This window comes from Perca flavescens, chromosome 5 (genome assembly GCF_004354835.1).
Source record: "Perca flavescens isolate YP-PL-M2 chromosome 5, PFLA_1.0, whole genome shotgun sequence".
Classification (NCBI taxonomy): Eukaryota; Metazoa; Chordata; class Actinopteri; order Perciformes; family Percidae; genus Perca; species Perca flavescens.
The window spans coordinates 8568581-8586348 of NC_041335.1; the positions used below are offsets into that span (position 1 = coordinate 8568581).

General features: G+C 38.8%; 1 protein-coding gene across 1 annotated transcript; it reads right to left on the reverse strand.

The window, feature by feature from the left end:
* Positions 1-1690: 1690 nt before the first annotated feature.
* On the reverse strand, positions 1691-15505 carry noxa1 (NADPH oxidase activator 1). The gene is made up of 13 exons (XM_028577762.1): positions 15332-15505; positions 14077-14159; positions 13096-13204; positions 11115-11249; positions 9768-9875; positions 9558-9617; positions 9435-9472; positions 9176-9314; positions 8477-8545; positions 7770-7857; positions 4286-4392; positions 2258-2418; positions 1691-1811 (listed from the first exon to the last, which is right to left on the reverse strand). The coding sequence occupies exons 1-13, from the start codon at positions 15503-15505 to the stop codon at positions 1691-1693; spliced, it is 1392 nt and encodes a 463-aa protein (XP_028433563.1).
* Between the last annotated feature and the right edge of the window lie 2263 nt (positions 15506-17768).

Genomic DNA, 17768 nt, shown 5'->3' on the forward strand with positions numbered 1-17768 from the left:
TAAGGTAGGCCAATCTGTTGAACTTTTGGGATATGATCGATTGTGAGTGCGGGGTGTGCGACACACGGATGTAGCTAGGCTATAATAACGGCGCAACATAGTGTTTTATCTTAAATCCGTGGACATGGTGAGAAAGCTCTGGCCCTAAACATCCAAGCTTGGGTGCAAATCAATCAGTTGTCAGGAAAGAAAACAGAACGTCTCGCGCCGTGCTACTAACAAGCTAACGTTAGCTCGTCTGTTAGAATGGGCAATGGGGTGTTTAAAGGTCTGGCCACAGATGCGGACAACAAGCAGATCGGTGTGCAAGTCAATCTAGCGCTAATGAAATGGGGGAGCTGGAAGACCCGCCTGCCGGTTCCTGATCAGCTAGCAATGGAGAGAGGGCTGTGAATAAGACAATGATGGTGTCGGTGGTGCTCCACCTTTGGTAGGGTATGTTTGAAACTCAGCCAACATGCTACATTTGACAGTATCATTTGAAGTTGGCATTAAATGTCATCCTAGGTGGTATTAAAAAGGTCTTAAAAAGTCTTAAATTTAACTTGAAGAATTCTGGGGGTACCCTGTTAAACCATTCTGAATGCAATTTATTATCTCATCTGTTAAGACATGTCAACAATCTTTCACAATTCGCGACGGAAGGTTTTGACTGAGCGTGTTAACATAAAATAATAATAATAATAAAATAATTTTTCATTATCGCAAACCGTTGTTTAAGAGGGTCAATCGTGTTTGTGCTATTACGCACAGACAGCCTTAGCCTATTTTGGTTTCACTTTTAACGACAGTAGGTTATGACTGTATGTTGACATAAAATAATCATGCAATTAAAATAGTCAACTTCTTACTTTGCTATAAAAGAGTATTAATTTATAGCACAAAACCATGAAAGTCTTGCAATGGTTAGTCGTGGGATGGTACTGAAATATGGTTTTGTTCATCAGGAAAAGAGAACACTCGCAATATTCCAATAGAGCGCAATTGCAAAAGGGGTGCTATCTGCATAGGTACATGTGAACAGCTAATGACTTGGCCTGATTTTTTTTCACTTTAATCCCTGGGACTAGGTGGAGGGATAATATCTCCACCCTGGCCTGGGAACACCTCAGGATCCCCCAGTCAGAGCTCGTAAATGTGGCTTGGGAAAGTTTGGGGCCCCCTGCTAGAGCTGCTGCCCCTGCACAAGTGCCCTGCAACCTGACCCCGGATAAGCAGATGTCAATGGATGGATGGATGGATTTAAGTACCGGTATTGGGGGAAAAAAACAAAACAATATCCAAACCCTAATGGGGGCACAGGCTCAGTGGAGAGTGGCCAGTGCAATGTTGAAGATGCAATGTTCTTAACTTCAAGTACTACTTTTTTTCATTGGGATACATGTTCTTACTTGTTTGGCTCTCTGGTTTTGTCTAGCGGCTGTTATGGTGCTGGGCAGGTAGTGTACAGTGGGTTTTTAGTGATTTTCACTGAAAAAAAGCTGGACGTTACAGTTTATGGTCAGCACCTTAACACCTTGGCCAATAGGATATCCCATCTTTGATCCACTATAAAAACTTTGATTAGTGCAGCTTTAATAATGGTAGGTGGAAAATCTGGCATGGGGCAGCTGCGACCCTCGGACACACCCCTGCAACCTGATCAGCCATGCAACTGATTTCAAGCCCTGATGCATGTGTAGTTGTAAATTTAAATCCTCACCTGGCACCACAGGGTAGCTCTGCCAGCCTCAGCCACTTCTTGCACAGTGCGGCCTGGCTCCACCTCCCCACCCAGAGGTGTCAGCACCCGGGAACCATGCTGCTTATATCTGATGAGAAAGAGAGCAGTAGTAGTGAGGGGGAGTGGTAGCAACTTTATTCTAGGATGACAAATATGATTACAAGCATCAAAGCAGGGCTCTGATGCATGCTATTTGTTGTTATAAGCTCCTATTTTTATTTCAACAGCTAAACAAATGAACTGGTCCCGTTCTTATTGATCCTTAGAAGTCATGTAAGGTTTCTGTAACTTATTTTTATCCTATGATGATGCTGTCTCAATCATATTCTCCTGTTTATTGCTGCTTTCAAGGACTCCTTTCATGTCTGTGGAGCTGCAGCCTCAGGGTCTTATATGTATCATGTTAGGTTTTCTTAGCCGCCACACATATTGGACACAGGGTGGCATGGACAAAGAAAAGCATACTTTTTAGAAATGAGGCATCACTTGTTGAAATTCAAGGAGACAGAGGTGGGCTGGCAGGCCTTTGGTTACCTGAGGCGCAGCTGAGACGCAGGCTGGCCCAATTTCTGTGCGATGCGTTCCTTCATTTCATGGTACGGTGTGTCCAGAGGGACAGACAGCGCCACAGTGTACGTGTAGTGGACCTTCACCACCACGGAGCCCGCCTCTGCTCCCTGAACTACACCATCATGCTGTGAACAAGGAGCAGAAATACATTAAAAGATCATGTAAATACAGCTTTTATTAATAAATATTGATCTGGTCCAATCAGTGTGAATACTTTTTTAGATGGTTATTATGAAGTGGTTGTTTTTATCAGTGGCTGAATTGGTCCAAAATGGTGCCAGTACCCTAATTCAGCAGTTGCATGACATGATCATTGTATGTGTCTTATATTTTAATATTCATACGTATATCTTGGCTAACCCCCTATAGTTGACTATTCGACGATTCGATCTAAGGAGACTTATTTCACTACCAACCTCACAGTAAAATTGTTGCAGTGTCTGAAAATGTGGTTATGAAACAAAGAATCATCCCATATTGCCTATATTGGGATGCTGAATGTCTGATTTTACATTGAATTGCTTGTTTTTTTCCAATAAATCATGATATATAGCCTATTTTGGTATAAATATTAGCCTATTAATAATACTGATAACAATTAGAAGTAAGAGTGCTCATGTGAACAAAATTCAGAAGTGCCGGTACTCAGTAATGGGGAGTACTGGCTAATTACAGGCACGTTTTCTTTTAACATTTCATTAAAATTGTATTTTATAAGAACTCGTGACAAAATTCTTTTTGAGTGATTTGATTTATTGATTGGTTGATTGTAATACTAGGACTAGTAATGTACTGTACTTGTAACACTAGAAATAATAGGAATTGTAGTGCCCAGTAGTAGTGCTGAATGTATGTGTAAATGAAATTACAACAAATATCTACTAAATATATTGATACCTATATATTTTTCTTAAACGTAAATCTAGAAATATTAATGTAGTAATCAAAAAATGTATATCAGCTATTGGAAATGAAAACATATATATATATATATATATATATATATATATATATTTTTTTTTTTTTTTTTTTTTTTTTTTTTTTGAGATCAGGATAAATTAAACCAAACCAAATCGATGATTCAATTTTGGTCTCATGTTGACATTTTAAGTAAGTAGTGTGAATGACCGTATCATAATTTGTGTAGTGTGTATATGTGAAAGCTCCTGATGTCCTTGTCAGTGTTACAGCACTATGAAACTTCATAAAACCTTCTGCATTAAGTCACTGAGACTAATTCCCCGTACATGTGTTGTACGTGATTAAACAAATTAATTAAAGTGATCAAATGAGGAGTCTGTAGCTGCTTTTCTTCAAGATGCAGCAGGTTGCCATGGGTCACTCATTCTGAGCTGGAAGATATGAAAAAGCATCATCCTCATCAATTTAAACTCAAATGTTATGAGTAACCTTGACAAAGAGAAACTGTAATGTCATGGCTAGTCTGGATCAACAAAAGTACATTTCCATGGTAAAGCCTGGCATCCTGCTTGTGGCACAAGATGTCTGCTCTTCATGTATTGCTGTTCTCAAAATCCTCTCAAAAGCCAGAGCGTTTTTTTCTCCTATCCTAGAATGTATTGGTGGTGGAGGCAGACTTTGGCAATGCAAGACTATTTCGTGGCAAGTCCATTAGTTATTTCACATAATAATTCATCTCTTCAGGTCATTGTGGCATGCAGAAACAGAAAGGAATATTTATATCCAGACGCTTACTAGGCTACCTCTGCTTCCCCTGAGCGTCATAGTGACTTAATCAGGACACATCAGCATTCCCCCTGCTAAGTTCAACCTTACAAAGAAATGTCTTCACAAGTCCACACAATCCTTCTATATTTAGATCAGGTAGAAATAAAAGGAAAGTGTATGTGTTTTGAGAGAGTGTGTGTGTGTGTGTGTGTGTGTGTGTGCGTGTGTGTGTGTGCGTGTGTCATAAGCGTTCAAAGTTTCAGCTTCCACGGATGAATCTCGCTTTTCAGAGGGAGATATTACCTGGTCGCTGGCTGCGTTGGCTGGGTCCTTGGGAGGCTCTGAGGCTGCCAGTGGTGCGTGGGTGGCAGTAGTGTAGGATGGAGGTGGAGTGTCTGAGGTAAAACGTACTGCAGGGAAAACACAGTACGGGTACAGTCTGAGCACACACAAAACAAGTCTAATGGAAGGTAAACAGGTAGAAAGGTAGTCTGTTCCTCCATGCATATATCATTTTAAGGGGGAACACTTAGTAGTTGTATCTTTTGTTCATTCTGACATTAACTTAATGATAATGAATGTCAACAAACACAGCTGTTTTCTAATGTCTAGAAGCTGCAGTTTTCATTAAACCCCCAGCAGCTTTAAAAGGAGCACTGCTTAGAGGATAGGTTCACATTATTTTAAGGCTGTCTTCAAACAATACTGCATGCATTAATGGCATAAAAACCTGGATGACCTACAATTTCCTGATGTTAAACTCAGACAAAACCTAGGTAATTGTGCTGGGCCCTAAACACCTCCGAACCTCATTATCTAATGATATAGCTACTCTGGATGGCATTGCTGTGGCCTCAAGCCTAGTGTTGTTTTTGGCGGCCTGTTTTAATTTTAGTTTTAGTCTATTCTTTGCGACCTGATGCAGCCCCTGAAGTGAGACACACAAAACAGAAATACTGCAAATAATAATAACGTGACTAAACGAGATGAAATAACTCATCTCGTTTTGGTCAATGAAAATGAAGAGACAGTTTAGCATAGTTTTTATTTTGTAAACCACATTTAGTCTCGTTTTTATTTGTCAACAATATTGCATTATACGTTGCACCTCATCTCGTTTTCGTCACGTTGACGATGATATTTAGTCATAATTTTCGTTGACGAAAGCAACACTACTCAAGCCCTACCGTCAGAAATCTCTGAGTTATTTTTGATCAGGATATATCCTTTAACGCCCACTTAAAACAAATCTCAAGAACAGCCCTTTTTCACCTGCGTAACATTGCCAAAATTATGCACATCCTGTCTCAAAATGATGCATTTGTCCATGCATTTGTTACTTAAAGGATGGTCTACTGTAATTCCTTATTATCAGGTTGCTTACATAAGTCCCTTAAGACTCTCCAGCTGATCCAGAATTCTGCAGCGCGTGTGCTAAAGAGAACTAAGAAAAGAGATAATATTTCTCCTGTATTAGCTTCTCTGCATTGGCTTCCTGTAAAATCCAGGATTGAATTTAAAATCCTTCTCCTGACCTACAAAGCTCTTAATGGTCAGGCACCATCATATCTTAAAGAGCTCATAGTTCCATATTGTCCCTCTAGAGCATTGCGCTCCCAGAATGCAGAGTTACTTGTGGTTCCTAGAGTTTCTAAAAGTAGAATGGGAGCCAGAGCCTTCAGTTATCAGGCTCCTCTCCTGTGGAACCAGCTCCCACTCTGGGTTCGGGAGGCAGACACCGTCACCACATTTAAGAGTAAACTTAAAACTCTGCTCTTTGATAAACCTTATGTATAGTTAGGGAAGTAAGGAGTTGCAGTGTTCACTTCTCTGCTTCTCTATATAGTCGTCAGTTTACCTACCAACCCTTATAGAGCTGGCTCGGTTGGCCTTGGACAAGCTCTTAGTTATGCTGTTATAGTTTTAGACTGCCGGGGGACTTCCTTTGACACACTGAGCTCCTCTCTCCTCTCTCTTTCCATCTGTGTAAATTCATGTCCCAGAAATGCTTGTTACTAACTTTGCTCTGGGGAGCTTATTCCCCGGAGTCCTTCTGTTTTCTCACACTGCAGTTTTCCTTGGATTAGGGTGGCACCTTGGTCCTGCTCGATGCTCTGCTATGCCCTGGTACGCCCTGCAGTGCCCCGCTACGCCATTAACTACTACAACTGCTGTTTCTAGTCATAGTTCTATTATCTTTATTGTTACTATAATTGCCACTGTTCATCGTACCTCCAACCGGCATCGCCAGACACCGCTTACCAAGAGCCACTGTTGCACTAAATGCTTGCTCTTGGGGGAATTATTGGAATTGTTGGTTCTCTGTAAATTATAGTGTCATCTAGACCTACTCTATCTGTAAAGTGTCTTGAGATAACAGTTGGCGCATTGAAACTGTTGCTACTTTGCGTGCTAATGGGTGGATGGATGGGTCCTTTTCAAAAACTTTAAAAACAACTGTCAGAGCCATGATGGAAAGATTTATCAGATCTTAAAGAAATACATCTCAGCCTTCAACACAGTGTGAGATGACTGAATCTGAGAAAAAAATCACTATGATAAAAATTATACTATATATCTTGCGCTCACAAGCACCGGCCGGTGATACGGTAGGCGGGTGTAGTTTCGTAGAAAGACAATAGTTCCTCTATAAAACTGATCACAACCTGTGAATTATCTTATTTAGCCAGGGGCATGTTTAGTCTCAAAACGGTGTGCACCGTTTTGATATGATTTCCTGGTTGAACAACAGGCGTGAAACGTTTTGCAACAGGCTTTGAGTTATGCTTTCTCTCATTTGGTGGGTGTGTCACAGGTGATGCACAATCAGCAGAGATGTGTCTGTAAACTCGTTGCTCGTTTTGTCGGGGCTGAACGTGGCCCATTTCTGGAAAGAGACATTTCCATTATATTGGAGAGAAGGCAAACATGTCTATGGCCAATATCTCCAACACTGGGAAACTCACACCAAAACAATCTAGATTTATAAACAGCACTACATGTAAGTGGGTTAATAATTAATTAATAATATTAATTAAAAATACGTATTTTTGATGTGGGGGTGAACTGTCCCTTTAAGACGCTCTGACAGTTACAGGTTCTTAATAATTCCATCAATCCAGCCATCCATTCATCCATTCATCTATCCATCCATCCATCCATCCATTATCCATAACCGCTTATCCCGGTTGTGGTGGGCTGGAGCTGATACAATTTTTGGATTTTTGACATATACTGTAGCCAGCCACCAGAGGGTGATCCAGATGTTTTGCCTTTACTTATACAGTCTGATGTATAGACTGATATGTATGGTCATTTGGTCATAGTGCTAGCCATTTTTCACAGACTAACCGTATAAAATTCTGTATAAACCAACTTGCCACAAATTTACTTTTTTTTCAGTAACCTACAAACAAGCAGTGGAGTAGTAACGTTACAAAGCAGAGAGCCAGTCACTAAATGAGTCAAGATGTCTTGCTCGGAAACAAAGTGTTGGTTTCTTGTGCTCTGCTGCTAGTGGAGCAAATTATTATAATAATAATAATAATAATAAATTATTATTATTATTATTATTATTATTATTATTATCAGCAGCACTGTACTTCAAAAACCACAGGCAAATATCTAGTCAAGATAGATCACAGTGCCAGAAAGTCCACATAAAAAATATTGCTCTGACTCTGGAATGATCCTGGAATAGATAATAGGAAATAAGCTCTTCCTATTTTGAGGCAGGAGGATTTTAGAGCGAGTATAAGGACCAGGAGGAATGTGATCAATGTTTTACCTCGAGGAGGAGCTGCAGGGCTATGCTGGGCCTCTGGGCGAGTGGGTGGCTTGAGTCCTGGTGGGAGAGGGATGCCACTGGGAACTCTCTGTGGAAGAAGCCAAGAAAGGAAAGTCAGAGAAACAGCATAATTTTTCTAATGGTTAGAAAAACATAGAATTTCTTCCCAGCAGGATACTTGCATCTTTTTTTTCTTTTCTTTTTTTTCACAATTTAACACACTTATACTTGCATCTTTTGATGAAAAGAGCACAATAATCTTGTAACTGTTCCAGCTGATAGGCTTAACTGTAACATTTAATATTTTCATGTATTTTCCATGAATACAACATTTTGCTGCCTGGTCTCTGGGGTGAAGCCGAGAAAGCTCTGCTCAGCATGAGTCTAATTTTGAGAAATCTGTGACGTGCCGTCATCAAAGCTCTAAACTGAAGCCAAGTCTGTTTCCTTTCAAGATGAGCCTGAAATATATTAGGCAATATCTCATTTGGTAGAGCGGACGCCCATATACAGAGGTTTACTCCTCAACGCAGCAAGCCCGGGTTCGACTCCGACCTGCGTCCCTTTGCTGTATGTCATTCCCCCCCCTCTCTCCCCTTTCATGTCTTTAGCTGTCCTGTCAAATAAAGGCCTAAAAATGACAAAAAATAATCAAAAAATAATCAAAAAAGCATCATGAAGTGTATTATTGCATTACAATACATTACATTCTCCTTTTTGCCTTTGGACATCTTGACATCTGCAGGTTCAAGCAGGGATATTGGCAGAAGTCCTCGCTGAAAAATAAAGGACTAAAATCAGACACTGAAATATAAAAGAGACTAAATTACAGTGAAATACAGCTTTGTTACCAACCACCTTGGTAGAAATGATCTACTCCATTTTCTGCATTCAATTGTTGACCATATTTCACCAAGTTTCTTCACTCCTCTGTGACAGTAACTCTATGGCATTGTGTGCATTTTATTATGTTTTTTTACTTTCCAGAATTACTCCTCATGCTTTTAAATTGTTCCCAGGGGATGAATAAAGTATAGTAGTAGTAAAAGTATTTTAATTAAATTGAATTGAGTAAACTGAATATCTTTGAGTTGTGGACAAAACAAGACATTTGAGGACGTCATCTTGGGCTTTGGAAAACGCTGATTGACATTTTTCACCATTTTCTGACATTTTATAGATCAAACAACCAATCTAAAAATAAACTTGAGAAAATAATCAACAGTTTAATAAACTATGTAAATAAACTTTAAAAAAATATTCAGCCTTACATAGGACAATAAAACAATGATTTTTCCCAGGACATTGAAAACATCCCAACACATCTCTTAAAAATCAGTCTATAAGATTTATACTGCATCTTTGTCTCATTATAGTGACATGACATACATTCTCTTTCTACTCACCTGTCCATCATATATGACAGTTGCCATCCCATCCCTGTCCTCCTCGCCAAATAAAAACACTGTGGCCCCTCCCGGCACAGTCAGCTGTCCCGGGCCCCGAGCCATGTAAGGGATCCGCATGCGCATGTATCGAGAGTCCCTTACAGGTGGTGAAAAGACAAAATCAGTCACACATCTACAAGCATTATTACTATTCCATAATGTGTATTTAAACAGCTCAGGTTAATAATATTTATATATGTATGGTGATAATACTCACTGAGCTCCATCCATCTTAGGCTCATAGAAACCAGGTTTCTTTGGTGAAGACAGAGTGATAGTTAGCAAAGGGAGTGACTGACAACAATATCTTTATTCATAATGACACTGTGGTCATTCGTACCTGCAGCCTCAGAGGTTCAAAGCCTCCAAAATCATCATTGGGAATCATGGAGGTAATCACCTGCAAGCAGAGCACTATACATTACTGTTCTGCAACATTTTACTTTTGTTTTTCCTCTCATTAGTAGTATAAAAGTAAACAAGAGCAAGTTGGAGTAATTCAAGCATCTTACCATACACAAATGACACAACATTTGCCATGAGGACACACCTTTGATTTGCCCAGGAAGTCTCTTTGCTGCAGCTGCTCCACATCCTGTTTCCTGGGACGAAACACCACATCCTCAGGCACCAGGAGAGGAGCCAGTACCTCTTCCCTCTGTTATTGAAGTCAGAGTAAAGTGTTCGTTTTGTAAAACAAATGACGATATTGTGTGTACATCTGTACTGTGTTTACCAAGTGGCTTTTTTAGAATTCTAAAATCATTATTTTAAGTCAGAATATTTAAGAAAAGCAATAAAAGGAAAAATAAATGTAGTTTTCAGCTCTGGGCTTTTGGAGTGAGCTCTGACCTAAACACTCTGTATTTTTTTGTGAAATTGTTGTTAAACCATTTTTTAGAATAACCATAGCCTTATCTTTTACCATGAATATCTACAAAACTGTGACCTAAACCTATCACTTTAAGACACAATGAGTTGGCAGCGGTGGCCTAAAGGTTAGAGCGATGTAGTTCCTGCTCCAATGAAGTAGTAGACTGTACTAGTACTGGGCAGCTTCACTGGGTGTTTGGTGTTTTAGCCCCCAAAGTTGTCTTCCAGACAGCGCTGCCTTGGAAGGCACTAGGATTAGGCAATGGTTATGGTTAGGGTTAGGGTTAGGTGCCTTGAAGTTGACGGTCGCAGCTCTGCCTTGAAGTCGACGTTGGGGGCTTAAAACACCATTGAGCACTTCACTGAGTGAGTTTATTTAGGGCGTTTCTGCAAAACTGTAGGAATATTTCAGTGACACTTCCCTGATTAAATAAATAAGTTTTTTTTTTAAAAACTAAGAAAAAAAAAGCTTCTTTAGAAGAGGAAAGCTGATTGATCTCATAGAGGGGACAGAAAGGTGGGATTTCATTACACAGGCTTCACAGGCTGGAGTTTGGTTGGTTTTAGATAAAATTAACGTTTGTCAAAAGTGATGGTGGCGTAGAAAGACAGTGTTTTAACATTTTTATAATTGTGCCCTTCCTTAGATTTACTTTTGTAGTTCAATAACTATACGGCATCATACCTACCTACTGCATGATAAACCTGCCCTCAAGATAAATGGCTTTCACTGCCCTTTCTCCTACCTACCTGGTAAGTGCACACCAGCATGACCAAATGGAGCACAGTTCACGGTTATCTTTCACTTGTTATTCTTGTCACAGGAAGTTAAAGTTTCAATTTCATTGTGTCATAAAGAAAAGAGTAAAGACACAATTTTCATTTTTTTTTTTTTTTATTCTTACTAGGACATCAAGTATGGCAATGGCAGAAATACAAACAACAAACATAAACAACAAAGAAATTTGTCACCAAAGTCTAACTCATGTCCTTTCCAGTCTGTTCTGAAAGTTGTGACACTTACCAGGACGCTGTCCAAAGCCACCTCTATGTTTCCCCCTCGACTTCCTCCTCTCTCCTGGGAGGCTGTCAGCAGAATCTCCTTGGCCTGCTCCCACTGGCCCATCCGACAGTACACAGCTGCTGCATTATATAATACCTGGACGACACATCACAATTATACATTCCTTCCTGTTACGGTAATACTGCTGTTGTCTTTACTGTTGTGTGAAAACCCACTTACAGATATTTTACATCATAATTTACCACAATATGGGGGCCTTTACCAATTAATTAATATACACTTAAATAACATGTCTGTCTTTCCAAACTTACTTTCTGGATTTGTTAAAAAAAAAAAAAAAAAAAAAAAAAACCCCATGTACTGAAGTTTTAAGACACTGGAGGATGGAGCTATCAGCAAACTCTTTTCTGCTACAAAGTCTAAAAAGCAGCATTATTATTCAAGTAGTCATCAGGGTGATATGTCAGTGCATTCAATGCTACTGTTGGAGCAGCATTTATATAGCCGGAGAGAATTTGACAAATCAGTTGTCAGAGAAATGTAGCATGCTGCATTATTTTTCCTTTTTTTAAGTTGTCAAACTACCTTGGTGATGCTTGGGTCCTTTATGTATAGATTTAGATGCTCCAGTTCAGTTTGTTCAATTGTTAATGTGTGCTATAATTACTAAGATAATGTTCTGTGGAATTGGTTTCTTGTGATGACAGCAAAACAATTGCTGCTTCTGTCACTGATTTCAACAACTTAGAGTCTGTATTTTTATAATTTATTTTCAAAATGTCTCAGCCTCTTAGCTGATCATTCAAATGATAATGAAAACACCCTTATTTCATATTTTAGTAGGTTTAAGTTCAAGATGCATTAAAACTGTGTTATTTTGTGGTATCTGCACATTTTGAACCATAATTATTTAAAGATCCCATGAAATGGTATCAATACCTTGTTAACATTTGATTAATTCCATTGAATCAGTTATGTAGAAACAGGCAGTTTGATTCGATAGGAAGCAGAAAGGCAGGATTGTTTAGGAATGTTTGAGCTAAATGTTAAATTTCACCTTGTGATATTCACACAAATGTATTCCTACAAAACAGACATTAGCTGTTAGCTATCTAGCTAGCAACGTAGACTGTGTGAATGTTTATATGACAGCTCAGAGTCTTGACAGATGCTTAAATCCACCAGGTTCTCCAGTTCTTTGTCTTATTTTCCTCTAGTTGCTCAGCTTTATCTTTTTTGTCTGTGTCATGAATTGGAGTAAAAGTCTTGGGTCAACTCCTGTCTACATGTGTTTGTCTTACTTTCTGGCACCTAGGGTGAAAACCCTCTAATTGTGTGCAGTTACAACTTTCCATCAATGTTATATGCAATCACACTACTTTTAAAATTCTCTTCAGTCCAAACACACTTTTTAAATGTTTTTGATGACTTTATTGGTTGTACCTTTTATTGATACCCACTGATTTACACCCAGTACAAGGTCACCACTAAAGATGCAGCTTTTTACAGGAAGTAGAATTTTTTTTGTATGTTTAAGTGTCCATTTCATTCGACCTTGAAGCTGTCTGTGTGTAAAATGTATGTATGTATATATGATGGTCGCGTTAGCCTTTAAACCCTGGCTGTAACAATGTTAGATGGACTAAGCCATAGTTAACAAGCCCAGGTGCATTGTCTGTTGGTAGCTAGAGCATGTCTTATCTGTACTGTCAGAAATATGTGAGGTTATGTAACCTTTTCTTCTCAATGAGGCTTTGTTAGCTTCTAGGTGTACTGTTTGAACTAAACAATAGAGGTGCAATGGAGGTGATGACAAAGCAGTTCAGTTTTCATTCCTTAGTACTGACAGACCTCATGGGATTGGTTTTACTTTTTTTCCATTGTAATGTGTCAGAGGAAGCATGCTGAAGGCTGCCGTTCCGCTGTGTGAATGTAGGTGTGTAGTGCAGTGTGTATGTGTGTATGAGGCTGAATGTCAGACCTGCCAGCTGTAGAGTTTGAATCGTAGTCCCAGCTGTCTGTAGTCAATGACCACGTTTCCTCTCATATGCTTCTGTGCCCAGATACAGTCTGACAGAGCCTCCTCCAACCTGAAGAGACAGCAACACAGAAACAGACACAGATGCACAGTAGGCTAATGGATGAAAAACAGTTGATTTTGAAGATGAAAATGCGAAACCTTCAAAAGCTCTAAAATTCACAAATGTTGTGGTTTTACAGGGTTGTTAAGGCTCAGACGTTTTCTGCCACGTACAGTAATTTGTTCTCCGCTGCCTGGCAACCTAACAGGGATGAAAAGTCTCCAGGAAGTGACTTCAAAAAATAGTCGAGCACATAACCAACCATATTACATGCCAAATGTGAGCTTTAGAGGTGCAGATCTTGTCAACTTTGGACAGAGCAAGGCTAGCTGTTTACCCCAGTTTCCAGTCTTTATGCTAAGCTAAGCTAAACTAAGCAGCTGCTGGCTGTAGCTTCACATTTACAGTGCAGGTATGAGATCTCACCAAAAAGTCTTCCCAAAATGTCAAATCATTCTTAATTCTTAATACATCCATGGTCTAGCTACAAAGTCCAAACAATGAAGTCTTAAAAAACAATACTACAATCCTTCATTTCTGTCTATCTTTCCTATCAAACTGCCTATCTTTCTATAACTGATATACGGTATACATAAATAAAACTGATCCATGACATACCTCTTTCAACAGGAATGACATTACATTAAGAAAGCAACAAAACCATTTCATGTGACCTTTAGAGCTAAACTATGCAACTTTTTGTGAAAAGCGGCCACCATTGCATAATAACAGCACACTGATTTTCTATTCCAATCAAATTCTCTTGAGTTAGTTGTTTTTAAGACCGCATTATATGTGACACTTTACAACATAGTGCCATAGTAGTTTCAAAAGACTACTAGATTATAAATCAGTATTTAGAACAGGGTGCTGCCCCCTACCTGTCACTCTGCATCATCACTGCTGCTCTCTGGAAGAAGCCAACAGCAAGACGTGCATCCTTAGCAATAGCGAGGTCTAAAGCCTGGACATTACAGAGGGGGGTAGACAAGATGAGATTGGACACAACCAGATGGAAGTATTACAACATGCTTCCTTTTTTACAGTGCAAATATAGCAGTGATATTCTTATGTATTGAAAAGGGTAAAGATAGCAGATAGAGGTTAAATATCAAGAGAAAGCTGCTGCTTGAATTTTGACATTCCAGTTATAAGATGATCCCTCTCTAACAACGTCACTAATGGCAGACGAGTTCATCACAGACAAACATGGCTGTATAGGCTGTGAAGTCCAATACATCCCAAACATCATGATAAAACTTGGGTTTTGGTTAATTCTTGTCTTTTTGTCTTTTTAATTCATCAGCAAAATCACTACTATGGACGGTACTGACCATTTACCTTCTAAAAACATCTCCTCTTACAATAATCCAGTCTGCAGCTGCAAATCTTAAAGCTTACTTGCGTAACTTCTGATAGAATTATCTTACATTCAAGCCATTGCCAAATGAGTTGCTACAAAGCTAATTAAGACTATCAGCTCCACACAACTCTCTCTGTATTTCTCAGTATGGCTGTTAGTTCAGTTACTGTTCAGAAGATTGTGTCATCTGGTTACTTTCCCACGCAGAAGCTCGAGTGAAGATAATGACCTCTTCTGAAGAGTCCATCGTGTCTTTGTGTCCTCCTTGGCTACTAGCAACTGCTTGGACGAGGGTTGGGGGCGCGTGCGCGATCACGTAAGGCTTGTATCATGTGGATGCGCCGACAGTTTTGTTGTCATTACTAAGTATTCCTCATGGGGGCGACAGAAACTACGCACTATAGCTTTAATAATGTTTTTATGAATGTATGTCACTCTAGATTCTCTGCTTTTGTTTCCCAGAAAAAGTTAGAAAGTCAATTAAAGTGGTCTTCCTGATACACTAAAGAGCTATATAGCAAGTGTGATGTTGGCGTTGTTGTTCTTGGCTTATAACTGATCTATAAAGCATATGAAAATGATTTATTAAATATAAAAAAACATTAGTTGCTTATGTAAACCTTTATATGTACCACAAACATTATCGGTTGTAATGTAAATTATAATTAAATAGCAAAGTAGTGATGTCTGAGAGTTTGAATCACTTCAAAGTATTGACAGAAATTTCAGGATCCCCACTACCAACCTCTCCATTATCAACACAATACACAGACCTTCAGGGCCAGGTCCAGCTGTCCCAGAACCAGGTGAGCTGAGGCAGCATTAAACAAAATGCGAGATGTGGGTTCACTGATCTCCTCGAGTTTGGACAGAGCTCCATGCCAGTCCTTGGCATCTACCGCCTGCACCGCCTCATCCCACAACCGCAGTAACTCAGTGTAAAGCATTCTGGAAGGCAAAATATAGGATAACAGACGTAATTATATACAACAGAGGAGGTTTGTCTTTGCTTTCACTTTTTTGAGAGTTGTTCAAAATGGTGGAAAATGAAATGAGTTTCATGTCTCTGCCTGTAAAATTAGTGACATTTTGGATTTAAGTAAAGGATAAACTTATAACATTGTTCTACTACTTTTTTTTTTAAATAAAAGCTATTATATTTTTTTTTCTCTTTCTAACACATGACATGAATTAAAGAGAGCTCCAAAGGTCTTTGAAGTTTGAGTAGATTCTAGGTAAATGTAATACATAAACAGAGGTGAACGCACCCTCTAACACATGTATTAAAAGGACAGCACAAAAATATCTTTGATCGGGATAAATATTACGTCTGTTGAAGCAATATGTATCGTTCAAATAGTTTTAGCCTATAATTTACATTTCATTTGAGCAAGATTTTACACCACTATCATTTTCCATGCATCTTACTTCTGCATTATCACTGTATGTTTTTATGGATTTCTTTTCTGCTCCTGTTTAGTTTTCTTTCTATTAAAATGTAAAACACGTTCCTATTATTTTATTACATAATAAATATATTAGATTAGATAAAATGGTAATTGGATAAGCCAACATGAAGGACTTTACACAAAATTAACTTTAAAATGTAAATGACATAATGACAAAAGTTGGGTTGTAATTCTTAGAATATTGATAGTTATAAGCCCAGTGGATTACTGAATTTGTCTGGATTTACAGCTGGTCTAAGTGGAAAAAGTTAGAGTAAAAGATATGTAGGCTGGGTCAAACATGATTCCACACACAAATCCCCACACCACACCTTTCTTCTTAACTATCTCATATAAATAACAAATTAATAAATATAAAAAAATAAAAGAGAAAACCTACGGAGAAAGTGCACTGATGTTATTCATTAAAATTGTGCACAATTTTACTTGAATACTTCCTTGTACCTTTAGAATCAGTCAGTTCAGTTAATACAAGCTACATTTTCTATCAGAGAAACTTTAAAATCCTTTTCATTAAGACTGCTTACCTTTTGAGTTCAGTCAGTGTCCAGCTCTACCTGACTGCTGCATTCCACACCAACAGGGAAGTAAGAGTGAGTAAAACAAGCCTAGTCTACACCCTGCTGCAACCAGGAAGTCCTCCATCCACATTTCCCTGATAGGAGCCACAGAGGCATGCAGGCTCTGGAATTCACCTGTTGGTGTGGCACGTACTCATGACAACACACAGCACGCATGAGTCACACAGGATTGAATTAAACCTGTTTGACCTCATAAACCCATAGGGATTAATGTTATGTTCAGATGCTTTGTTTAGGAATATTCTGCAATCATTTACAGCATGGCTGGTAGCTGTAAATCACAGAAAAAGTTACTGTCAATGCCATTTTTGTTTTAAGATTATTTTTTGGGCATTTTAGGCTTTTATTTAAGACAGCTGAAGACATGAAGGGGGCGAGAAAGAGGGGGAATTTTAGCAGATTTAATCTTAAGCATTATTTGGCCTACAGGGACTGTATTTCAGAAACTCAATGACTGTGAAATCCTGTATTACCTATGTAGTAACAAAAGAGGTTAAGGTTTCTGTACCAGGTCTACTTATTTTGCTAACACCCTGCAGGAAACTGTAGTTATTCTTTTGGGTTTCCATCATAGAATTACTGAGATGGTTTGAATAAAGTATATTCTGAGTGACCTTTGACCTCCCCTTACAAGTAATGTTTTAGAGAAGGAAGTCAAAAGAAAAATGACGATGCTTTCCTGAAATCACAGCTCTTCAAACATAAAATGAAACATACGGTTGTTGGTTAGGTATGGTTACAGGTTATAAGTTTAGAAACAAGGAAAGCAGTTGTTTTTTCCAATGCTCATCTGGGTCAACCTGCTTCACAGGTTGTTTTGCTGTAAATGTGCACAGAATACAGATTTGTCTGTGGTGGGTGGGACATTACAGCCTGACTGTCAGTGGTGTAAAAAATATTCAAATTCTTTACTCAAGTACAGGTTAGTAAAAAATGCTCCATATACTCCTTCTCTCATACAAGTAAAAACCTGCATTCAAAAATGTTAAATACTGTTGATTAATATTAAATTATTATTTATGCTAAATATAACCTGTCAATGTTTTATTTTACTATATTAGATGATTAATATTGCATCTGGTCAGACCGATAGTCGAACCTCAGATTGAAGAGCTAGTTGAGGTGGTTCGGTAAGGATGCCCCCTGGGCGTCTCCCTAGG

Excerpts from the sequence above, each read along its gene's own strand:
- noxa1 (XM_028577762.1), bottom strand. The coding sequence starts at position 15,505 with ATGCTTTACACTGAGTTACTGCGGTTGTGGGATGAGGCGGTGCAGGCG. Across the intron at positions 9,618-9,767 it reads ACTTCCTGGGCAAATCAAAG|GTGATTACCTCCATGATTCC; the intron begins GTGTGTCCTCAT and ends CTCTGCTTGCAG. Across the intron at positions 9,473-9,557 it reads TTGAACCTCTGAGGCTGCAG|AAACCTGGTTTCTATGAGCC; the intron begins GTACGAATGACC and ends TCTTCACCAAAG.